The sequence below is a fragment of the Erinaceus europaeus genome, chromosome 5 (assembly GCF_950295315.1).
Source record: "Erinaceus europaeus chromosome 5, mEriEur2.1, whole genome shotgun sequence".
Classification (NCBI taxonomy): Eukaryota; Metazoa; Chordata; class Mammalia; order Eulipotyphla; family Erinaceidae; genus Erinaceus; species Erinaceus europaeus.
The window spans coordinates 94864843-94891793 of record NC_080166.1 but is presented as its reverse complement, the minus strand read 5'-3'; the positions used below and the strand labels follow the sequence as shown (position 1 = coordinate 94891793).

Here is a 26951-nt window from a genome sequence, read left to right as displayed (position 1 = left end):
ATAAACCTTAAAGGGGTCATATTATGTGAGCCAGAAGGAAGAGGATGACCTCACTCATAGTGGGTCTTAAGAAACAAAGACAGAAGGTGGGGGTAAAGGGGAGGAAAGAGTGAGAACTTTAAATACTAGTCTTGGCCTATTGCTTCAGACCCAAGGATTATAAAGGGGGTAGGGTTGAGAGGATGTTGGGGATCCTGTGTATAGTGATGAAGGAGGACTTAAGTTGGTGGTAAGAGTGATGAATGGGCACTTATCATCGGAAGATTAGATTATATACATGTGACAACAACTAGCTTGCAAATTCTCCAATGAAGTGATCTGGAAAAGAGTAAATGGGTTTAGAAAATCTGTATTCCAATGTGAAAAATACATATTTTTTGATATTCTGTCACACATCAGCATCTTCTTGAAAATACAGCGGAGCTCCTTGTTAAATCAACCACCTTGGGGATTTTCTCTACCTTTTTGTATAGCAAGATTCTGTAACCATCATGACATGAACTTGGACCCTGTTAGATTCTCCTAGAAGTGAACTCTGTCTCCTTCCTACATCTGAGATGCTTGCTACATAGTGTCCCCTGTGTGGAAGGGAGAAGGAAGTAGGAAAACTATGACGCAGATCCAACAATAGTTGCAGGGGTTTAAGTGCCAAAATGGCTTCCCTCTGTACCAGTACAAGTTTAAATGGCCATACTCTATCTTTATAAGATACAGCTCTTCTGGAAGGGAGAGATCCTTGGTGAAGGGGTTACCTGTAGTTAAGAGGGGTTGAACAGTGAAGATTTTTATTGACAGCTCTCAATAACTGAGAAAAAAACTCTTCTTTGAGGTGGGACATGGGAAACCCAATATATATTTTCAAGTCTAGGACATTGCAGTTCTTATTTATTTATTTATTGGGGGATTAACAGTTTATAGTTGACAGTAAGACACTATAGTACTTAGATTATTATATTCTCTAATGTGTTAGAATAACTATTCTTGTCACTTTTTTTTTTTTTTTCCTATTTTGACACCAGGGTTACTGCTAGGGCTCTGAGCCTAGATATTTAGTCTACCACCCTCAGTGGCCAATTTTTACCTTTTTTTTTTTTTGACTGGACAGAGAGAACTGGGGGAGGGAGACAGAAAGACCACTTGTAAAGCATCCCCAAAGGTGGAGAGTTGGGGCTTGAACCAGGGTCCTTGCGCATAGTATTGTGTGTGCTTAATCGGGTGTGCCACGGCCTGGCCCTGATTCTCTTTTCTATGACTAACTTTGTGACAGTCACCAAGTTGGTCTCCTCTTTTGTGGTTTTGCTTTACTTCATCTCTCCCAATTCAAGTCTGATGACCCCTAGAATAACACAATTAACACAATAACTCAACACTTTAGTGTTTTTTTCCCCATCAGATTTGTTATTAGGGCTCTACGCCTACACACAACTCCACCACTCCCAGTAATCACTTTCCCTTTCTACCTTCCTTCCTTCCTTCCTTCCTTCCTTTCTTCCTTTCTTCCTTTCTTCCTTTCTTTCTTTCAATAGAGGATAGATATTGGGTAGGGGTAGAAAGACAGAGAGATGGAGAGACACCTGCAGATAGGGACCAGGGCCTTGAACCCAGATTATTTTTCATGGTATCATGCACATTGTACCAGCTATGCTACCACCCAGGCCCCCAAGTTCACATTTCTTATTATCAGAGTGATTTCACCCTTCTAAAATAAGAAGTAAAGTAATAACCAAACAACCAAACAAGCAAAAAACTAAACAACAACATAAAGGTCAACAAACATATGAGATTCTTCTGGATCTAATCTTACCCACCTCTCAGATCATGTCCTTGGAGCTTCTCTCCCACAATGGGATTTAACAGCATAATCACTTATATTTCTGCTACTCTATGTCAAGCTAGGCTTTTCATGATCCTTGTGTTTTATTTCTGAAGTAGCTCTGATTCTCTCAATAAATATGATCCTCAATGATCTGGTAGACCACTACATTTAAGGTACCCAACTAAAAGCTAATTTTCTTACTCTCTGTATTCCTTTTACATTCTAATCCATTAATAATGATCTATTTTACAATATAACTTAATGACATTGAAAAAAATAAAACCAGCTTAACTTATGACTTCATCTGGCACATGACTACCTTTGGTCAGCTCTTTGGTAGAAGTAAAAATTTCAGATGGGGCAGCTTACTCTAAAACACTTGTGGTTATATAAGACATGATGGTGAGTCCTTCTGAATGTCAGCTGGAGGGGGGTGGGGTAGGTAGTAAAGGACAAGCTAGTACCCGACCTGGACCTGCCTTCAAGATGCTCACAATTAAGTCACACACAGTTGACTGTAATACCAAGCAGATGCACATGAAGAATGAACTCTAAAAGTGCAAGCAGACTACTGCAAGATTTCTAAGATGGGAAAGATACTATTTTAAAGATGAATAGTTGCAAAACTCTCTCTACCCAAGAAGGTATTTGAAGCAAAGGGGCATGGTGGAAGGTAACAGATAATTGTGGAGGTAGAGAATCCAGGGCATTCCACAGAGGCTAAAGAAGAAGTAAGTAGGGTCTGGGTTGGGAGACTGGCTCAAAGAGAAAGACAAAAGGGCTGTAATTGGCAGACTACAAATTGCATTTTGGGAAGCTCATTCAGTAAGAGAACAAGCCAGAAAGAAACCAAAGACTAGTTCAGGAGGTACATGAATATTCTGGAATATGTTTTGTTTCATTTTACCATAACGAGAGTCACTGGGTAGTCTTAAAAAATTTTATTTTAGCAATAGCCATCAGAGCATAATGGTAAACAGATAAATTCAAAGTGGAAAAGCTCTTATAGTGTTAATGAAGTAGAGTCCAGAGAAGGCCCAGTGATTAAAAGAAAGCAGGGATTGATGCTGAAATTTACAGAAGTAAAATAATTAGAAGATGGCTGTGTAGAGGAAAAAGACAAAAATGTCTAGTTTCATTCAGTGCTTTTGTGTTTTGCTGACAGCAAGAAGGACACTGAGACCTAGAGTTAAGAAAGGCTGGCAAAGGAATATGATGGAAGGTGACAAAGTGTGATGAAGAAGAGATTAGGATATTATGAACTGGATTTATATAAAATGAGGAAGAATAAATTGCTGAGGCAGGTAACTGGAAAAAGGAGTTTGTAGAAGTCAAGAAAGGATATCTTAGCATGCTAAATAATAATGAGAACCAACTCTGTTACGACTTTATTGGCTTTGCTTAGGATTACATAGGAAATACTTGGGGGGGGTACTTGTAGTATTTAGCACAGTACCTAGGACATAGTCAGTGAGCCCTGTAAGGTGCTGTTGACAATATTAATATTCAATTTGGGTTTGGGTTTTAGTTATGCTACTAATTCATGCTTGTATGGTCATGGGGAGAACTGAGTTGTGGCATACCAGTGAAATAATAAATCAAATAATGTTGCACAACAGTATCCACTTAGAAGAGGACAGTAATCACATCAGTCACCTTGCCTGGAGAGCTATCTCTAGTCTACTTCTGGCCTTCCTGATGCTGAAGGCAATTTCTTTTCTCTAATTTGGTAAGTGGGTATGAGAAGAATCTTGCATATCATATTATAGCTTGCTAATGCAATCTTATAGACAGTGGTATGTCAACAGTATGTACTTGCAAATATTTGTCCACATTTTGAATATACTCAACACGAATGACCATCCTATTGATAATTTCAGTTTTCAGTCAAAAGGTTATAGTGCATTTATGAATGGAAAGATATACCTAAGAATGCAACAAATCGAGATTGTTCATATAATCTCACTCAGAAGCAAATGTGCTAATAGATTAAAACTGGCAAGTAAATGCTGTTAGCTTTCTTGGTAGGCAATTCTTTCATCAGATTAATATGAGATGTGTGATTTAGTTTACTAAAGTTACCTATCTGTTTAATCTGGAGAGGTTAATAAATGACCTGTTTTGTGTAAACCAAATCACTACAGATAACAATTGTATTCGCAGCATATGTGAAAACTAATAAAAACAGAAAGATATATGAAAGTGACTTGTTATGGAAGCAACTGAATTTACCTGAACCCTAGATCCCTATGTTTGTATTCAAACTGGAGTTTGACTGGCTTCCCTCTAGCTGAAAATAATTTTTATTAAGGCAACATTCCTCTCTTGTGCCAGTTGAAAATCTTAGCTCCTCTAAACACACAACACACACACACACACACACACACACACACACACACACACACACACACACACACACACACACACTCAACTTGACCTCATTTCACACCTTAGCACATCATTTTCTGATTATATAACTGAAGTTCTTGGTGGGCACATTTGCTTTTGCTTGCTGTAGTTATAAGCCTGAAACTGTATTCTTTTTAGCCCCTGTTGTTAGATCACTAAAACTAGAATGAAAATGTGAACAAAGTGCAGTATCATCATGATCCTATTACAGAGAAATAAACATTTCACTCTTGGCTACGCATTCTGTATTCACTGCTCATCTTAAATTATCACATCTCCTAGTAAACTTTAATTTACCTTTGAGCTTAAGAAATAACAATAAAGGAAACAGAGGTAGGTGATCTGAGACTTAACAAGTCTATAAATAAATGTGATTTGGACAGTCAGGTGTTAATGTTTGTGTGAGTTAATTCAGTTTAACACACCAGCTGGAGATACCTAGGCTTCCCTTGTCTCATCACTTTTGTATATAGTATCCTCGCTTATGAGGGCAGTTCCCTGTCCCCCTCAACACCTGGCTAAGAACATGCTCACTTTCATGTGTTCCCTGAGCTGCCTCTCCTCCAAATAAAAATAGAAACTAGTTTGCAGCGCCACATGGGGCACCAGTGTATTATATGAGCCTATCACTAGTTCCCTTTGATATCTTATCTATTCCATTAACTCAATAAAATAGGAGGCAAAGCTGGGCACAAACTGTAGGAGGGCTCTCTCTGGAAGACACATGCAAGACCTTTAAGCCGGGATTTTAACTTATCTACTAACAGCCAGTTAAATGGAAGGCAATACTTGATTTTTCTCTACCCCTTTTATTAAAGACCATAAGTACTTTAGCTCAGGAGTAGAGAAAATAAAATAAATATATGGAGCAGTGCAGGTGGAGGCAATAAAAAGTACAGGCTTATCTATTTTCTCAAGATTTAGGAAGCACTTAAGGGTGAAACTCACAGAGAAGCATTCGGAAAATCCACAACAAAGGCTCCTGTTCCTTACCAAATACAGTATATATATATATATATATATATATATATATATATATACTTTTTTTTTCCGTGAATGTGGCCATCCTGTTTGATTTCTTAGAATATAAACAGCTCCGGTTCGAGCCCTTGGTTCCCCACCTGGGGAGTCGCTTCACAAGCGGTGAAACAGGTCTGCAGGTGTCTATCTTTCTCTCCCTCTCTCTGTCTTCCCCTCCTCTCTCCATTTCTCTCCTATCCAACAATGTCGACATCAACAACAATAATAACTACAACAATAAAACAACAAGGGCAACAAAAGGGAATAAATAAAATATTTTTAAAAGAATATAAACAGCTCAAGCTGTGCATTATCAGGGAGGATGCTACTTACCACTTCCTCCACATTATACTGCTCTATCAATTTAGTAATTCAGAGAAGAAAACAGATGGATTAATACATCCCCCTGTTCCTCCAGGACCTGGAGAAACAAAAACTCCAACAGACCAAACTAAAGGAAAGTGTTCCACCTAGAGACTGTTTTCAGGAGTCGAAGCGACTGAGAGATTATCTAGAAAAGGAGTATTGTTTTAGCCTATCTTTGCAAGTTTGCAGTAAGAAATGAAGGGAAAGGTATTGCCCCGGGTGTAATTAACAATGTTAATCTTCTTTTGCCTCTCTTTGGTGATAGAGGAGTCATTTTTATATTTAATTAATGCAGAAGATCATTTTGGAAACTGGCTAATGAGCCTCTGATCACATTACCATGAAAATGTGCATTAACATTGCAACTGAGTAGGCTGTTTCATGTGTAGCAAATCCACTTTGTAATTAGCCCACTGTGAAATGAATCATGCCTGGGGAAAGCCAAGGGAACCAGGAGGCAGTGGGCACTTGGCTACTGCTGTGCCCACAGACCACCAGCCTCCTAAACCCCGTCTCTCCTCAGCAATATTGTCTTCAAAACCAAAAGGGCAGTGTGTCACATCTGGGACAATGTAACAGAAGAGAGGAATAAACTTTATTTTGCTAAACAAGCAATTTGGCTGTGAGCACATTAACCCCCCTCCCCGGGGAAACTGCCTAAATACAATGATGAATTAATACAATTTCATGAAAACTACCAAGGCTGAGATATACTGTTGTTATTTTTTATCCAGAAAATCCCTTAGATACACATTAAAGAGGCATCTGAATTTACACACTTTACCCCAACTCACAGGCAGCACTGTAATAGACTCTTGAGATTAATTTCTAGTGCCACACAAACAAGAATTACCAAAAAAATCTAAGACCAAGCCAAGAGAGAATTCCTTTATCTCCTTTTAAAGTCCAGACAGCATATTTTATTCTCACATAATGCAAAGGTACCAATCTTCTTAAACCAAAGCTAAAGTAAATCACAGTGAATCAAATAATTTCTGATTAACAAGATTTGACAAGAAACTTTTCCTCTCCAAAATAACTGGGACCATAGACCTATTAAATCTTAGTGTTTATGCAAGACAATGATACATTTGATTTTCAAATGTCAACAGCATTTCAAACTGAAAGAAGTGTCTCAAAATATTACAGACACAGATCCCAGTGTTTTTCCTTATACTTGACTGACATCTTGGCAATAGCTACAAGAAAAAAAAATTTTTTTTAAAGACTCACAGGAAGTCATCTGAAGGGGGAGTGGCAAGGAAACTGAAAACTATCACCCAAAACCCAAATGAAAAGCCCCCAACCTGCAAATCTGCCCTCCGTTCTGAAATCTATTGCAAAAGAGGAGGAAATAATAATAAAACTAGCCATGATTCATTTACCATCTTCCACACAAACACAATAGCCTGACTGTTTGCTTTGCTGGCATCCGATCCTGCACTCACCTGGGAAACTTCATACAGCAGTTTGTAGTGTTCCTCTCTTTTCTGAAAAGTGCACAAATTGCAGCCCATTCTAAGCAGCAGAGAGAGAGAGCAAATCTTCTAATTCCCCCAGAACTGAAAGGCAAGTGAACTGAAAGGGAATCACCCTCCAGACTTGACTACTGTTTTTCATCAGTCACTTTCAGTCCAGAAACACAGACAAACCGCTGTTAGCTGGAAGCACAAGACAGGCTGGTGTGTAGCAGCATGCTCTTCGCTGCTTCCCCAAGTAGCGTGCGCTCACGGATACACACACAGAGTTTCCAGTCAGTTCATGGCAACACTCCCCCGTCTCTGCATCAGTGCACATGACTACACAGATTCCAGCTCATGAATATTAATAGTGACTCATTGATTATTTATGACAGAACATGTTAGCAGGGAGGGGTGTCATAGCTGCGGCTGATGACAGATGAATATTCACTAATTAAGAAGCAAATGTAGTGTGGTTAAACAAAATTCACTTGTGTCAATACCATCTTTGTTTATTAAGGGTAGAAGGGCTGAGCACAGGGCATTTCAAAAAAAAGAAAATAAACTTAATTTCTCCATTGAGGTGAGCTTTGAATAAAGCAGTAAGATATTCAGAAGCAGAAATTTGCTTAGTTCACATCCCCATGTCCTGCCACAATTAGAAGGAACATTTTCAGCATTATTAAGTTTAGGAGAAAATGAATAGAAGCAATTATTTAAATTTATAAAATGAATACAGAAGCAAAGGAAAAGTATAGAGGGTAGTGTGGAAAAGTCAAAGAAGGCATGAATGTCATTTAGAGTTTTAATCCTGATCCTATATATATCACTGAGTGACTCCTACATAAATAACCACTACTAACTAGAAAGGAAGTAAGGCACATTTTAAAGTCTAAATTTAAAAATAAACATTTAAGCAAGTGTGGAATAGGTATATATACAGAAAATACTTTAATTAGTCAGGGCATACCTCCCGAATATAAATTTATAAATTTGCAGCACTGTAATGCATGTAGGTCTACATTTGAAAAAGTAGAGAAATACCATGCCTTTTTTTAGAAAAAAATTTCAAATGCATATAGAATTTATGCTAATTTTATTAAAGTCATATATAATATTTCAGAAAGCTGACAGTGATAATATTTAAAACCAAATGCAGTGCACGATACTTCATATATGATTCTATATTACACAATGCACAAGTGTGAACACAGACTAAGAGTCAAAACATCTATTTTTAGATAATAGTAGTAATATACTTAATTCCACACTCTCACTATCACGTTCATTCTGTTGCAAGCTGGCCATTCTCACCCTTTGATGATATACCACAACAATTCAAACAGATAATAAAAGAACATTCTTTTTGTTTCTACAATGACTCACCCACAACCTCTGCTAATTAAGAAGTATGTCCTTGTTCCAGCACATCTTTAAGTTGAATAAGATAGCGGGTGGGTTCTAAGGCCAAAATAATTACTTGGAAATTGATGGCTCTGGTTAGGCATAACATTGGATCTTGAAGATTTTTAATTGTTTAACACTTCCGGATAGCTACTTTTGGGCATCCAATTTCCTAAAAGTCCTTTGTCAAATGTTTCAAATGGATAACAGGAAATGATTCTAATGAGTACTAAATGTTAACAAATTGGCTTTGCAACTAGTCACACCTCAACACTAGGTAGTAGCAAGGAGAAAAGCAATCCTCTGCTGCTTATCAGTCCTTTCCCTGGAGATACAATAATCTGATTTTCTGGGCCTAATTTCACCAAAGGGCGTGGATGGGATCCAAGTTAGAGACCTACTTAGAAGTGGCATCATAATTGGGAACACTGGCTATGACCAGAGTTTACCAGAACTTCTAACAAATGAGAAGTCACTTGTAGTAAATATCAATCATTTTGGCTATTTTAAAGAAAGAATGATTTCCAGGAGGTATTTGATAAGACCTAAATGAAAATCAATGGTGGTCACAAACTAAGCAGGCTTCTTAGATACCATTGTGTGTGTGTTTGATTTTGATTATTTTTGATATTTGAACTTTCTCTGAGACACAAGGACACTTCCCATGTAGAAAGTAGCTGACACAAAGAGCACATGCTATCATGTGTGAGGATGTGGGCTCCAAATCTAAGCTACCACAGAGGAGTGCCTGTGTGTAGGAAGCTTCATGAGCAATAGAACCACTATGGTGTCTGTCTTTCTCTCTGTCTATTATTCTATAAAAGAAGAAGGAGGAGGGGGGGTAGGGGGAGGGAGAGGAAGAGAAGAAGAAGAAGGAGGAGAAAAGAAGAGGAAGAAGGAGGAGGAGAGGAAGAAGAAAAAGAAGAAGGAGGAGGAGAAGGAGAAGAAGAAGGAGGAGGAGAAGAAGAAGAAGGAGGAGGAGAAGGAGAAGAAGAAGGAGGAGGAGAAGGAGAAGAAGAAGGAGGAGGAGGAGAAGAAGAAGAAGAAGAAGAAGAAGGAGGAGGAGGAGGAGAAGGAGGAGGAGGAGAAGGAGGAGGAGGAGGAGGAGGAGGAGGAGGAGGAGGAGGAGGAGGAGAAGAAGAAGAAGAAGAAGAAGAAGAAGAAGAAGAAGAAGAAGAAGAAGAAGAAGAAGAAGAAGGGGAAGGAGTAACTGGTTTTAGGACTGATAAGAGTCATGCAGGCATGCAGGGCATGAGATCCACTGAAAACCCTAGTGGCAATGGTGGAAGAAGATTATGGTTTGGTTCAAAGTGAAATGTATTCTGATAGCTCTCTTACGGGAAATGTAGAAATGTACCCTTGTGACAACAACAATCCTATATGTCAACATTTCGTCAGTAAAGAGATATTGTAGTGGGGGCCGGGTGGTGGCACACCTGGTTGAGCGCATGCATTACAATGTTCAAGGACCCGGGTTGAAGCCTCCAGTCCCCACCTGCAGGGGAAAGCTTTTGCAAGTGGTGAAGCAGGGCTGCAGGTGTCTCTCTGTCTCTCTCCCTCTCTATCACCTCTTGATTTCTGGCTGTCTCTACCCAATAAAATAAAGATAATAATAATAATAATAAAGAAATTTAAAAAAGAGATAATATTGTAGTTGGGAAAAAAGAAGTTTAAGTAAGAATTCATTCCCTTAACACAATGACTGTTGCTCTGAAAGACTCTATGTTGCTGAGCTATGAACAAGCTGATGAGGCTTAGGTATTAAAAAGTTCTATACTTTACAAAGTGTGATCAAGAAATTAATGTTCAGTAAGAAAAGGATGATTTATTCCTCTCTCAGTGGAAGCATTTACCTCCTACACAGACAAGACTTCTTCATGGAACATGTTTTTCAAGGTTAAGTAGAAAGCATAATTAAAATTGTTTTTCTTCTAATACATATTATATGTGAAGAAAAACTAAGACAGTCATAACCATAAAAGTGCTTTCTTTATCATAAAAAAATAAAGGTTGAATATCTCAATGAAATGAAAGCAATTTCAAATTGAAGTTATTCTTTCAGTAAAATTTTCTTGGTGGTTTTCTTTCCTTTAAAAATATCTAATAATTTATTTATTTACTTTTATGTGAAAAAGGTAGAGACAGAGAACAACAGAGAGACCAGGACACTATTTAACACTGGCAGATGGTGGTACTGGGATTGATCCTGGGACCTTTGGAACCTCAGGCATGCAAGTCTGGTGTAGCACACTCCAGTGTCCTCATCTCTTGGTTGTTTTCTTTCTTTCTTTCTTTCTTTCTTTCTTTCTTTCTTTCTTTCTTTCTTTCTTTCTTATTTATTTATTGGATAGAAACAGAGAGAAACTGAGATAGAAGAGGGAGCTAGAGAGAGAGAGAGAGAGAGAGCCACCTGCAGAACTGCTTCACCACTTGTGAAGCTTTCTACATGCAGGTTGGGCCTGGAGATTGAACCTGGGTTCTTATGCATGGTAACAAGCGCCCTCAACCAGCTAAGCCACCACACAGCCCTCACAGTTATTTTCTTTATTCATTACTACCCGTATCCTTTTTATGTTTTGGTATCAGGAAATAAGAGTTGTTTCTCCAGTCACTTATCAAATGCTATCCTTGGCCCTTGTGACCTGGAAAGTGTCCATCACTAATAATAGGAAGAGCCATAAAGGCCATAGGCTAGGGTTTCACAGCTCCAAACCAACATTTGCCTCTTGAGAGAAAGAGGGAGAGGGAAGAGGAGGGGCAGGGGGAGAGAGGGAGAGAAGAAGAAAGGGGGAGAGGGAGAAAGGAAGAGAAGGAGAGGGGAAAGAGAGATACTATAGTACCAAAGTTTCCTTCAGAGCTATACGAGCTGGGCTTGATCTAGGATTGTGCAAAGCAGGTGAGTATTCAGATGAGCAATCTGACTACCCTCATAGATTTGTAGGGTAGTTCATAATGGTGCATAATCCCAAAGCTTCCTACATTTTATTGGGTTGCAGAGATAGACTATCTAGTGACCAAACTGCCAGATGACGTTTTAGAATATAACACTTAAAGAAGGACAGGTAAGCATTCTTAATGGTGTTTTAAAAATACAAGTAGATTCGATATTACCCACAATGAGTAGTAATAAAACAGGTTTGGATTGAAATACAAGCATAGAATATATGACTATGTCTGCAAATATACTTTGAAAAAATGTACTGAAAGGTTAATTCAATTGCTTTAAAATATTTGTTAGTTTACTCCCCTGAGCATCGAATCTAGAACACATCAGTCAAGGTTTAGACAGACTGATGTTCAGGATGGCTGAGTGAGAGCAAAATTTATGGAGGGAGTTAAGCATTTATTGTTTTTTAATTTGCTATCAGGGCTTCCCTGGACCTTTATGCCTCTGTGGTTCTACTATTCCTGGTGCGCTTTTTCTTGTTTTCCATGGAGAGGACAAGAGACAGAGAAAGAGCCAATTTGTCACTGCTCCATAATTTATGAAGTTTCCCCTTTGCATGGTGCTCACATGGGTTTGAACCTGGGTCTCTGTGCTAAGTGTGTGCTCTATTAAGTGAGTTATCTCCTGGATCCTGGAATCTGGCATTTACCTTGCTTTTCCTAAATAATCTCTACCACAGAGTAAAGGCTAGATGAGAGGAGTTTCTCCTTATAGATTATTTTAGTTCATCAATCAGGCAACAATGCTAGAACATGCCTGTGTCAGCATATCCTTCACTAATTAGTGGATCAGATACAGAGAATAAAGAGCTGCCTACATGACACACTCACACACAGAGTAAAGGTAACTGCCCACTATGAACTACCTGACAAAAGAAAACCATACTACTCCTGAAAGAGCCTTCCAAACAAAAGCAAATTTCAGGATTGAAAACAACAGAGGAGTTTCGTAAAGAAAATCCAGATTGTGGACACATCGACATAGATACATAGTCCGGTTTCCGAAGGGGAAGAGTAGGAAGCAAGGGGGAGGGAAAAAGAGAAGATGAAGGTCAGGGAGAAGGAGAAAAGGAGGATGGACAGTCACCCTATCAAGTAAAAGACTGACAACAATAACTAAAACTTAAAAGCATTCATTATCATACTGTAACTTTTGGCATGCATATTGTTTGGATGATAAAAGTACATGTATTTGTAATACAATGACAACTAGAAAAGTTGAGACAGTGGTTAGTTATACTTTAGGGGGGGAAAGGGAGCTGTGATGAGGAGGGAGAGCCAGAAAGTTTCCATGTGTCTGACAAAGCTATGACTTCCCATCTGGGCAGTGGTTTTACACGGAAGCCACATTATAATTCCTTTAATTAACCCTGCTGCATGTGCTTTTCACATTTTTAGAAGCACAGGGCGATGTCTGAAAAACTAATTTACAAAGAGGAAGTGACTATGCCTCATTCCTGGATCCAGTGAAGTACAGGGTTGCAGTCCTTACCAAGAGAGGGATAAACAGACAGAATCTGAGTATTCTACAGCCTGTTGAGACCGTGGCACCCACCATGTTGTGGATGACCATTCTGCCATTACCTCTGTAGTTACTCTGCTGTGTTGTGCCTCTCCTGGCGTGGAAGCCTAGTTGGAGTAACTCCATTCCTGTGACCTCTCCCTTCTTTGCCTCTGTTATGAGTGGACATTTTAACTAACTTCCACCTAGCTTACAAATGGTTATCCCTGTCTCTATTCTGGGGGTTACTTGGTCATTGGGGGGAGGCACTTAATTGCCCAACAGTTTCTGATGTTTAACATCTTATATTCAGTTATAAGAACTAAGGGTAGGAGACTCTGAGAAACTGTGGCTTGGTCAAGGTCAAGCTGAGTAAAGAGATCTGAACTTAGTTCTCCAGTTACGGACGCTGTGGTTGCATTCAATAGCTAATTTGCTGAGCTGTGCCTCTTGCAGAGGAAGCTAGAACACATCGATATGACTTTACCTGATCCTGATGACTGAGGAAATGGAGGCTGGCGCTAGAAGTGCTGAAATTAAAGACAGCAAGACAAGGAGAAAGAGGAAATCTTTAAGAAGATGGAGCTAGCCTAAAATAAGAGAAGTGATGCCTGATGTGTCATTAAAATTGTAAATTCTGTCTATTTAAGTACTGAAGTATATATATATATATATATATATATATATATATATATATATATATGATATATTATATATAATGCACACACACACACACACACACATACACATCTCATAGCTAAATAGTCTTGATAGCAAATATTTTCACAAAGGGCTGCCAGATAGCACAGCAGGGCTGCATCCTTTAGGTAGTTCTGAGACTTCCTGGCTTTAACACTCAAATTCTCTTTCAGAGTCCCTTCACTCCTGGGAAAACTGGTTACCTGAGTGCAGGCCTCTTTTTCAAATTTATTATTATTATTATTTTTATTGCCACAAGGGTCTCTGCACTACAAATCTCCACCATTCCTGACCATCTTTTTTTTTTTTCTATTTTATTTGCTAGGACAGAGAGAAACTGAGAGAGGAGAGGGAGATAGAGAGAAAGATAGGCATTAGCAGACCGGCTTCATTACTCATGAAGCATCTGCCCTATAGGTGGGGAGGGATGAACTTGAACCCTGGTCCTTGCATATGGTAATGTAAACCAGGTGTGCCACCTTCGGACCTTGCACTGAGTGTAAGCTTCTTTATTCTGGCTCTAGCAGAGCTAAATGACTATGTATATCTTTCTATGAATAATTCTGGCCTGGATTTTACATCATCTTGTTATTTCTTCCGAAACTCCACAACTCAACCTACTGACACTGTAGGAAGCACAATGTGGTCTCCTAAAGGGGGATTAGCTGACCGTTTCCAAAGCAGAAATCTCTGTATCCTTTATCAGTTCCCTTGTGAAGACACATAATTTCTACTGTAAATTGCTCTAAACTTCTTGTTGGACAATTTGAAATCCAAGGCAGCAGTAAAATAAGCTATGGGCAAAGGGGTGAGTTGGTCACTTAGTCTCTGGTGAAGTTCACACTGCTCACTAAAGGCAAATTCAATGAATGGTTTGGGTGAGAGCACACCTCAGTCTAACCAAGTGACATTTATCTGTGTGTGCAATTCTATATCTAGTTGTCAGGGCCCCCACTTCCATTAAAGCCACTTTAAAAACATTAAGCACTGAATTCCATAAGCGAAGGATGTGATTAATTTGGTTCAATTCAATTCTATAAACACAAATTTGAGAGTCAATGAAATAAATGTCTCTGACCAGTATGCAAATAAGGTATGATATGCTTTATCAACCTTTTTTCCACATATGCCTTTACAGCATATGTTTTCTGCTCCTTGTTATTAGCTATCTATTCATTATGTATTCTAGAAATATTCATTGGGTACTTATATTTTATCTGACAGGTGTTCATTTCTAGTTTTGCTCTGCATGCACACCTTCACTGCACTGGGTCATTTTTTTTCATTCATAGAGAGAGGCAAAGAAAGGGAGAGGTACCACAGGATCTGAGCTTTCCAAGGTGCCACAGCACTCTTACATGGTACCGAGGTCCAAACTTGGGCTGTGTGAATGGGAAGATATATACTTCACTTGGTGAGCTCTCTCTCCAGCCCAAAACGAAAGATTTCATTTCATTTCCTTTTCACAATGTCTGTAGTATAGACATGTCAGATATGATTCCTTATTTATTAATAACAATAATCATTAGATGTTAAAAATCACCAACACAGGACATGTAGCTTCTCTGACTTTTGCCTCTCCTTTTTCACAACATGGCAGAATATCAACCAATATCACGGGCTTACTACATTGGTTCTGTTGATTGCTTGAATATAGCACCACAAGCCAGTGTGAATGCAAGCATCATTTCCACAATGTATTCAGGTCATGCCCATTTTCAGCTTATATCTACAAACACTGCTCGTAATTTTCTAAGCATTGCCAAGTTAAGAACTAGACTCTATGAAAACAAAGGGCATGGATCACAGTAAGAAAATTAGGGCTCCCACTACTATCGGTGTGATTTTGTGCAGCTTACATAATCTTAAACAATAATTATCTTGCAGGCTGACTGCAGAGATAAAATAAGATAAAATTCACGAGAAAGGATTAATAAATTGTGAAATATTTTGTTCAAATTGGTGTCATGATTCAGCATTCCAAAGTTAGCCTGTCTTGGGGAAAGTTCCAGTTCCCTTAATTTCTATCTAGTTGATGTTAGGCAAATTGTTATCATCATCATCACTATTATTATTTAAGTATTTTGCATCTTGGTTTCTTATTTTGGAAAACAAGGATAATGACAACATTATTACTTTAAAGTGTGCAGCTGCTTTGATGAGACTGTACCAAGTCTTCCTAGCACACAGAATTTGTCTAATACAGGTTGAATTCAAGTAGCTATATAACTTCTATAAGAATAACAACAATGACCTCTATTTTAGAATATATATATATATATATCCATGTGTGTATGATTGCTTTATGTCATTTTCCATGTTATTTGCCTATGATATTTCTGTTATAACATATCACTATTACAAAATTAAAATTTTACTTCACTGAAACTTTGCAGTTGTATTTCTTTTTTTTTAGATTTTTATTTATTTTTTCCCTTTTGTTTCCCTTTCTTTTTTATTATTGTTCTTATTGATGTCATTGTTAGAACAGAGAGAAATGTAGAGAGGAGGGGAAGAAAGAGAGGGGGGAAATAGACACCTGCAGACCTGCTTTACCTCTTGTGAAGCGACTCCCCTGCAGGTGGGGAGCCGAGGGCTCGAACTGGGAACCTTACGCTGGTCCTTGCGCTTCACGCCAAGTGTGCTCGCTTAACCCACTGCGCTACCACCAGACTCCCTGCAGTTGTATTTCTGTCCACTTTATCTGCTATTCTACACTTAACTTGCTTATTCAAGGACTTTTAGAAAACTATTTCTCATTGTTTGTATAAGAGAAATAGTAGCATAGAAAGTATCCATTTCATAAATTTGATTTACACATACACACTTTTCTAGGTAAACAGTGTGACACACACTGAGAAGAATGGCCCTGGTGTTCTATTTCTTGTCATGTGTAATGTACACAGTGTGCACATAGTTGTGTAAGAAACTAATGAGGCCATCTGAAGTAAGATTCATATATCACTACCTGAATATTTCTTTGAGGAAATGTAAGGACTACTAATTAAGACCAATATATTAGTTTTCTTGTTTTGATCATCCAAAAGCTCTAAACATATCTGTGACATCTTTGCTCAGCAGCCTTTGCCAATTTTGTTCACAGGTAGTGTGTAGAGTTTCCTCAGAACACTACCACTACCATTTCAGGTTCTATAAAAATGGTCTAGGGAATGCTTGGTAATTATTTTCATTCAGCTAGTTTACTGAGCACACACTCAGAAATATGATTAGGACATGGTGGTAATCCCTCAACATTTTTAAAATAAGAACTAATACTTATTTAGTATCTTGAGTCAGTGAGTCAGTATTTTAGTGGTATAGGATATTTATTTCATTTAATCCTCCAATAAACCCTAAGTGGACACAAGTAATATCTCCTTCTGACATGGGTAGTAAACTGAGAGGCCAGGACTTAAACCATAACAATCTGTGTCCACCGTCTAACTAGTATTTGTATACTGACTGTCATGCAGAGATAGTCATCATTAGGGCAAATTCTCAGATGGAGGGGAAGGCATTCTGGTGGGGTTGTAGCTCAGTGGATGTAAGGATTTCCCCAAGGACCAGAGTGTAGTCTGAAATTAACTTCCAGGTTCCAAGTTGCATCCTCAAGCATGGCTGCATAAAATAGATTGAATAAATCTAATCCACTCTACTGGTGATGGGGCATTACGTGCTGAATGTATTCCAATAACTGCAATATATTTTCTTTCTTATTATTTATTATGGTAGAGGAAATGTGTATTGATCCAAGGGAAGTCATATGTGGATATTAAGAAATAATCATCAACAGTTCCTCAAGATAAGAAAAGTTGGAGGTTCTTAGAAAAGTGAACATATAGATTTCCTAATGACACCAAAAGGTTAATCTCTAGACTTTGTTGCTCTTTGAAGCTTCAGACTCAGTCTCTAAATTGCTGGGAACACTGTGACCCAGATGATGGCTGGAGAATGGATACATGGCAGAAACTAACCAACATCGCATGACTAATGTTAGACCTTTTCCTCTTTTCACCTATACTCAGTAACTTAGGTTTATTTATTGGCAGTAAGGCCTCAAAAATCAAGCTGCTACTGTGGCTTCCAGGAGTCTAATAAAACCACCATTTTTACTAACCAACAGGCTGCCTTTGTTTTTTCCAAGGCTAAATATTGCATAAATATTTGTGATGTATACTATATCTTAAATTTAACTTATTAAAATATAACTCATGGTCCTCATGGCTCCTTATTGCTGCTGCTTTTCTACATGTGCTCTACATCCAAGGATGTCTGGATGCTCACCAGGTGATCAATTTGGTGATCACCTGCCTTGACTTTCCCATCTCCTAACACTCAGTAAGCAAACTCCATCGATTTGAACTGCCCAATCTCTCCTTTCTCTCTCCTGTCCCCTTCTACTCACATCACTCTTCTAGGTACAGACTGCTATCTTTGACCAGTTGGAATTTCCATTCATTCACAAATATTTAAGATTATATGTATTGCTCAAAACAGACACACAACATCCGCACTCAAGTATATACAAAGGATGAACACAGTACAGGGTATTCCTGCTCTCTGCACAGAAATTGCAGCTCTTCCAATACCTTTCTTTATCTCATTTTGGTATAGTTCTCACTTGTTGACTCTGACCTTATTTTTTTTCTATATGATATAGTAAAGCATGGTCCTATCTTTCTCATCCTTAGATTCTGCTCTCTCATTCGGCCATTTTAATAATATGCAAAATACACAAATGTCACAGCTACTGTGAAGAAAGATTCATGGCAGAAAACAATAAATAAACAAGTAACTTTTATATGAAATATTCAGACAATAATAATGGGTATGTAAGAAATTAACATATAATACTGTGATAGGGAGAAACTGGGTCATACTTTCTAGATATTTATAGAGCTAGGAATGCCTGACTTTTAAATATTTCATTTATTTATTTATTTTTTTGTTAGAGGACAGAGAGAGAGAGAGAAAAAAAAACAATGAAAGACACCTGCAGCAATGATCCACTGCTGGTGAAGCTTCCCCCATACAGGTGGGAATCAGGGGCTTGAATCTAAGTCCTAAGTCCTTGCACATGGTAATAATGTGTGTGCTCTACTGGGTTTGTCATGGCCTGGTCCACAGGAATATCATTTTAATACCTTATTTGTATGTCTAAAGAAAATGAGACAGGAAGTTGGGGGAATACTATCCAAGAAGACATGTTCTTATGGTGTCTAAAGTCTGACGCTTTCTTCATCTTTAAACTCTAAAAGACATTTTTCTATTGTCATCCTAGTATCTTTAAACTATCCCAAGCCCATGTTTTCCCTATAACAAATTCATAATATAATTTAACTGTTAACATCAGCAGTATGATTCTACACATTATTACATGAATACCACATCACTTTCTGTGAAACTGATATAGAATGCTTGTTGCTAGCCCCTAACACCATTACTATTAAAATGAGCATCTGGTTCCTTTTAGACTTTTAAGTCATCTAAATAATGCCTTTGAACCTTACTCTAGAAAACTCTGAATTTGAACCTTTAGGTGTCTCAGCTTCCTCTCTGTGAAACAGATGGACTTTTCCCACCACACCTAACATAAAAGGATTTGAGTGCTGCATGGAGCTCAACACATATTAGTTAATATTCTTACAGCTTACAGCATCACCTTACTGAGTGATCTAAATTCCATTACCGTGAGGGTACCCCAAAAGCACCTACATCATTTGGTGTCTATATTTTTGCAAGCAGTTGGATGGATATGCTAAATTATCAGTTTTCCTAAGAAGAAGTTGGATTTTCCAAGGTAACTAATGATGATTGATATTAGAGTGACTGTCAGTCAAGAAGAAACAGAAAAGAATTATGTGGTTTTAGGAGTGGGATAGACAGTGGTTTCTATATATGTATGCATGTATTTTTAACAGTGGTACAGACTTCATACTATAAGTTGTCTCCCAGAAAGACAAATGAAGCCTGAGAAGAAACCTTGTGGTACTATTATAAATTTGGTCCTTGCTGATGACCAAAGCCATCGGAATGAAGTGCATGTAATTGAAGATACTTGGAAAAAAAGAGAATCTCAGGCCAGGGGAGAATTTACCCAGTAGAGTGCATACTGTTTTGGGTCTGGGTACTTCAAATTCTTCTCAATAAAATTTCTTTAAGATATAAATGGAGTCAGTGTTTGCTGAAAGCCTCCCATTACCAGCCTCTAGGGAAAAGGCACTTAGATACTATATGCACGAATGAAGCTTTTTCTAATTACAAATGCACAATCTTGGCTATAGCCCCAAGACTTCTGAATCAGAAAATATGGGGTAGGACTTGGGAAGATGAAATTTTAAATGTCCCCCAGGAACATTTAAAATTTCTGTCCCCTTCCTTCCAATCTAGACATAAGGTATAAAACAAAACACTCCAGGTTGCTTCACAAGCAGTAAAGCAGTTCTGTAGGTGTTTATCTTCCTCTCCTGCTCCTCTCTCAATTTCTCTCTATCCTATCCAATAAAATGGAAAAAAATAGGCACCAGGAACAGTGGATTCATAGTGCTGGCACTGAGCCATAAGCAATAACCCTGGAGGCAAAAAACAAAAACAAAAACAAAAAACAATGGCCTAACAGAGTATAGGACAAGCAATTTACAAAGGAGCTCAAGAATTCCAGGAGAAAATAGAGGAAATGCTACTTCACTTTAAGCTAATTAAAAAAACAACAACAAAAAACAGACACTCCTAGTATCCTTCCCTTTGCTGCAATTTCTAACACGACATAAATAACCATGATTATAGAGATCACTGAGTCTTTGGTATTAATTTCAAGAGGGAGCTACGAGTTACAGAGGACTTTTTAAATCAAAAGTGTTCTAAAATTCAAGAAAATTTATGAGCTGCATGTGGCTATTTTTCATGCAAAAAACTCAGACTCTGGATATTATGTAATTTGATCAAAGTCACACAGTTGATAAGTGGCAAAGCTGAGACTTAAATCCAGAAGGGCTTACCTCGAAGAGCCTGCTTTTTGCAATCAGTCATATCACATCCCTTAGGAAGTAAGGCAACATGGTGGGAATTGTGTGGAGTTGTACCCCTCTTATCCTATGGTTTTGTCAATGTTTCCTTTTTATAAATAAATAAAAATAAATAAAAGAAAAAAAGTAAGGCAATAAGACCCATTTCCTATAGTTCTATATCTTTGATGCCAACTGGCATGAATGAAGAGTTTCTGATGAGTTTGACTATGCAATCATCAGATATGTCCTACCTATGAACTATACCTGTGGGCAAATTCTCAGTGTAAGGCCAAGGTTTTGCTTCTGGTATCAGGCATGTAGTTGACCACAAAGAACTCATACTTTTCTAGTAGGACAGGTTCCAATCAATGGTGCCAAGCACATTAATTAAGTGACTGTTTACTGGATTCTATGTTAACTGGGAGGTTTTCTACAACGCACCATTATTGGCCAAGGAAAATAGCATTCTGCCTATGCTTCCAAATAATGATTTTTTTTTTTTCCTCCTCCAGGGTTATTGCTGGGCTCAGTGCCTGCACCATGAATCCACCGCTCCTGGAGGCCATTTCCCCCCCCTTTTGTTGCCCTTGTTGCAGCTTCGTTGTGGTTACCATTATTGCCCTTGTTGACACGATTCGTTGTTGGATAGGACAGAGAGAAATGGAGAGAGGAGGGGAAGACAGAGAAGGGGAGAGAAAGATAGACACCTGCAGACCTGCTTCACCGCTCGTGAAGCGACTCCCCTGCAGGTGGGGACCAAATAATGATTTTTAAAAATTATTTCTAGACACTGATCTCAACCTTTCTGAAGATTCATTACTTTGTAATTGTAAAACACACACACACACTATAAGGAGCAACAAGTACAGATGATATAGATATTCAGTTAATTCAGGTCACAGAGGATAAAGAGGAGAGGTAATGGAGTGTATACCCAGAAAATTGTGAGTTCCAGTTAGAATTCTTAAAAATGGATGCTTCTTTTATGTGTAAGTTATGTGTAAGCCTCCTTTTGAGCTAGGCTGAAGTAGATCCTGTGGTTGAATCCACTAGGAAGCACCCAGGTACATTCACTACATGGCCACAAGCAAAAGCTGCCAATTATTGGAATCACATGGTGACAACAGGCCAGCTTCCTGACTCACTGCTTGGAAAAAAGTCAATCAGGTGATCTTCCAGATTTATATCCAACTCTGTAGGGAGAGGGATATGCTTCTTTACTTCACTAAAATAGGAAGGACTTGAACAGTTTTTGTTAGAACACACTGCTCAGTATTACTAAGATAGAAAGATAACACTTCTAAGCAAAATATATCTAGTCTAAAAAAACTCAAGTCATCATGGTTCAGTTCCAGGTTTTGCTGGCTTCTAGGAACCTCTTCAGCAATTATGTGCAAAGAAACACAACCAAATTACCTAGTAACCACGATGGGCACTTAAAAGTGTCTATATGGGGAAAAAATAGATTCCCTGTTTGTCATGTAGTTCTCAGAAGATAATTTGCTTAGCTGTAGAAAATAAGGAGTACTTTATTTGGAAAGAAGGAAAAACACATCCAACATATGAATTTTTCTTTTTTTTAACCAGAGCACTGCTCAGCTCTGGCTAATGGTGGTATGGGGGATTGAACCTGGGACTTTGGAGCCTCAGGCATGACAGTCTGTTTGCATAAATATTATGCTATCTCTCCCACTCCAGATGTATGTTTTTACATAAGTACACTCAGAATATGCATCATGTGATCATATAGAACCAAGTGACCCCTTGGAACCTAACCTCTGGCTGTTTAAAAAATGATGCATAAAGTGGCTTTCCATAATATATAAAACGGTAACTTTGGGACCAACAGTATATATCACATTTGAATAATGTGCTTTTTTGCCATGCACTAGACTCATGTTCAAACTTAGCTCCCACCACACTGAAGGAAGCTTCAATGCACTGGTCTAATCTCTCTCTCTCTCTCTCTGGCCACTTCTATAAAAAAAAAAAAAAAAAAAAAGGCAGCCAGTTGCTGCAAACATAAGTAGTTAAGCTGATTTCTGACCAAGTTATAAATTATTTTTAATAAAATTACTGTATTCATTTTTTTAAAAAAAACAAATAAGGTCTGAAGGAAACCAGAGAATGAAATAGTTTTGGTGAGGTTCAGAGAATAGAATTTCCAGAATGAAAGAATTTCTCGACAAAGGAAAAATAATGGATGAAAAGGTGAACAGGGACTTGGGGAAAACAAAAAAACAAACAAAAAAATAATTTTTGGATTTTCAATTCTAGTTCTATATTTTTAGTTACAAAACTATGCTTAACTTCCAGATTCTTAGTTTTTCCAAAGTTAATGACTGCTACCTCAGGCCATTATTACAGGGGATAACTGATTCTCATGTAAAAACATCCTTTAGCACCCAACACTCTCCACTGCTTTCTGAATACTCTGGTCCAGTTAGATTTATCAGAATCTTAACAGCAAAGGTTTTCAATTAATATCAAAATTTTATCTATCGGGAGGTGAGGAGGAGGAGATGAAAGTTTAGAAGCAAAGTTAGAGTAAAAACTTCTTACTTGGGGGTAGATTTAAGATTGTGGAATCAATTTTAGAAGCTAAGCAAAAAAAAAAAAATCACAGCATTATATCTTTGAAGAGTACAACATAACATACCAAAATGGTAAATGCCATAAAAATCACATAAATTTCATGACACTTTGGGAAAAAAATGCCCTAGTGGAATTAAGCTTAATGATTTACTTAAATGACTGCTGAGAGTTGGAAAACAAAAGTAACAGCAAATGAAACAAAAGAATTGGTTCCATGTTGCTGGCTTTTATTAGTACAAAAATTTTATTTTCCCTTTGTTTCTCTTCTCTCCAATAATAAACCTTGAAATTTTGCATATTCCACAGCCTTATTTTTATCATCTGCAATCAGTCCTATAAGATGTGAGAATAAAGGAAGCCCTGTAATATTAGCTCATACTGCTTCGTGCTGCCAAATTTTAATAACAAAGAAAAAAGTTAATGAACAAAGAGAATGAAGAGATATTTAGGAATGCTAGCATATGCATACTATTGGAGGAAGGCAGTAGAGGACAGGAGTGTAGCAAATCATTTTGCAGTGCCAGAGCTCTGTAAATGCCTTGGATAAATGTCATATAGACAAAAGCTATTTCCATTATGCATGCACCTAGGCATACATGAGGTATATATTGTTTGACAGTATATGTGTACTTGTATGTGTGTGTGCTCATGAGTGTTGTTTATACAATTTTGGGTGCAAGTATGATTTATTCTATACCTTATTACAGACATGTATGACAACACCTTTAAAAAGTGGTTATAACAAGCCAGATAGCCTTCTAGCTATATAAGATATGCAACACATTTGACACCTATTTTTAATATTTACCATATAGTGGTAGACACTTACTACCCTCTTCTAGTATTAATTAGTAATACAAAGGAGTTGTGTTTGTATTGACTCTTTTTTTTTTACTTTAAGAATAAATCTATTTTAAACTATCCCCATTGGTAAATTATATAAAATGGTATAAAAAACCAGTGAGAATAAAATTACAAATAAAAGCAAAATTGATAACTCTGTCAGGGCCACAAAATACCAAGGTAATGAGCCAAGATATTCTAATTAAAAACAATCAGTTAAATTCATTTATTCATTCAACAAGTATTTATTGGTACACATGGGTACTCTGTTAACTTTAAATGATTAAATAAATAAATCATTAAGACTCTCAGTAGAGATATAGTGTACTAATCACTGTGGGATATTAGCTGGTTGAGAGACTTATTTTATGTATCATTTGCTAATAAATATATGATACATGTCTATGTATTTCATTGTTGGTAGTTTTTTAGCATTTCTTAGAAAAATATCATCAAGTGGGGTGTTATTTATCAGGTAGGAAATATTTAATAAGAAGAAATGGGAAATTAAAAGTTGTTAATGGAAATAACAGTAAATAAAAGACTAATGCCTAAAAAATACAGAGATGCTAATGGAATGGCATAGAATTTAGTGTGCAGGGTGAAGTGTGTAATTTCTTCAGGAGCTATGAACTTGACTGTTACGTGAAGAGTTCTCTGGGTCTTTTATTTTTATTCAGTGGGGAATGATTTCTGTGGAAGGGAATGCCAACACACATGCCATTTAATTTTTTTCAAGAGCTTAAAAGTATAAGAAACAGGGAGTCAGGTGGTAGCGCAGCAGGTTAAGTGCAGGTGGCTCAAAGCGCAAGGACCAGCGTAAGGATCTCGGTTCGAGCCCCCGGCTCCCCACCTGCAGGGGAGTTGCTTCACAGGTGGTGAGGCAGGTCTGCAGGTGTCTATCTTTCTCTCCCCCTCTGTCTTCCCCTCCTCTCTCCATTTCTCTATGTCCTACCCAACAACAACAATAATAACTACAACAATAAAACAAAAAGGGCAACAAGAGAATAAATAAATATTTTTTAAAAAAGTGTAAGGAACAAATTGGGATCTGGTAGTATTATGAATTCATATAAAAGTAAATCTTTTAGGGGGCTGGGCAATGGAACATCCAGTGAAGCACACATAATATGATGTGTAAGGAATTGTGCAAGGACCTGGGTTCAAGCCCCCACTCTCAGTGGGGATGCTTTAAGAGTGGTGAAATAGGTCTGCAAGTGTCTATTTCTATCTTTCTCTACTCTCTCTCTCTCTCTCTCTATCTCTCTCTTTCTCCACCTTCACCCTTTTCAATTTCTCTCTGTCCTATCGAACACAAAGAAAATAAAAGGAAAAATAAGCAAATAAAAATAAATCTTTTATAATGCTGTGTGGGTAATCTTGAATAAAGGAAATAAGAAGAGGACATATTGAATAGATGAAAGATAGACTGTAAAGGATAGGAACAGGTTGCACGGCTGAGTGGTTGATTAGAGACAGAAAAACATTAGTGAGTATATCTGTAAGGCTGTAAGTTCAGTTTAGAGGTTAATAGAAATAAGTCAGGAGGAATAATATTACATGAAGAGACTGTAGTTGGTATGGTGATACTAAGGTTCATCTTACAATCAGGATATCCTTCCTGGAGTTAAACTTTTAAGTAGAAGTGACAAAGATAGTTATATGGGTGGAAAGATCACCAGTACATATTTGTAACTTAGGTAATGAGCTAGGCGTTTTAAAGACTGTCTGTCTGCCTGCCTACCTACGTACGTACTGAGTTCTGTAGATCCCTAGGTACAGAAGAGGAAAGGCCGGCGAAAAAGGAAAACAGTCACAGATAGTCAAGAACCTAAAGCAATACTGTTTCGAAATGGAGAAGCATCAGGTTTAAGTGTGGTTAAGAATTCCAGATAGAAGTGGAGCATGGTGAAAAAACGTAGGCTGCACCAGACATCAGTTCCTGAGAAAGCTGCTCAAAGTAGAGCAAGACGTAGACTCAGAGAAGAAAGGAGGAAGAAAGAAGTGTTGATAATGCCTGAATCCTGGCCCGTGTGAAGTTTGCAAATTCTCTCTACAATTATGTGGGTTTTCTCCAGATAATCTTTGTTTTCTCCTTTACCTCAAAGACTTGAATGCTAAGTTATTTGGCAAATCTAAATTGCCTCAGTCTGAGTGTGTGAGGAAGTGAGCACTCTGCTTTTGAAAGAAGGGTGTTCAGGCTTTACTTGGTGCCCTCATTGTGCCCTGAGATGCTGTGATAGTTTTTGGCCACTGAAGACCCTGGGTTGGAATAAGAACATGAATGGGTGAGTAGTTAAAAATAAATTCTTGTCTGATATTAGCAGTGTTTGGATCTTTAGATTTGCAAATATTTTGTCATCAGAAATATGCTGAAGGAACTCCTGTCTATATCTATGTAAGTGATAAAATTGGTCTCACTGTACTGCCATTTTGCATGAAGTCTGCTTCAAAGACCTCATCAAGGACACTAAAGAGGATTTACTGTTTCTTTTTTTGTTTCTTTTGTTTTTGCCTCCCCCCCCCCTTTTTGTGAGGCCTGAAAAGGACAGAAGAGGGAGCTAATTTGATATTATAGGAGATAGCAAGATTCAGGAAAGGCTTGGTCACTTGTTTGCTTTGAAATAGGAATAGGGCTGGTTGGGTAGGGCCCAGGTTCAAGTCCTGGTACCACATAAAAGGTGCTGTGGCACACGAGGAGCTCTGGTTCTGTGGCATCTATTTCTTCTCTTGGTGTGTCTCCCCCTCTGAATGAAAAGCAGCCCGAGAGTGCTGAAATTATACATGAGTGAGGCCCTGGTCCTGCAAAAATGAGTATACAAATAGGAATAAACCCAAGTAAGAAGAGAGTGAAGATACATATGAGAGATGGGACACACACATAG

At 37.9% G+C, this 26951-nt stretch overlaps 1 protein-coding gene across 5 annotated transcripts in view; it reads right to left on the bottom strand.

Moving 5' to 3' along the window:
* Positions 1–26951, bottom strand: part of PDZRN4 (PDZ domain containing ring finger 4) — a 410716-nt gene that overhangs the window by 161210 nt on the left and 222555 nt on the right. The window contains exon 1 of one of the 5 annotated variants that reach the window (XM_007531153.3): positions 7060–7390. The exons of the other annotated variants lie outside the window; for them this stretch is intronic. Within the exon in view, the coding sequence (XP_007531215.1) occupies positions 7060–7128 (69 nt within the window). The 5' untranslated portion in view covers positions 7129–7390. Of the gene's footprint in view, positions 1–7059; positions 7391–26951 lie in introns of those variants that run through there. 5 annotated transcript variants of the gene reach the window in all.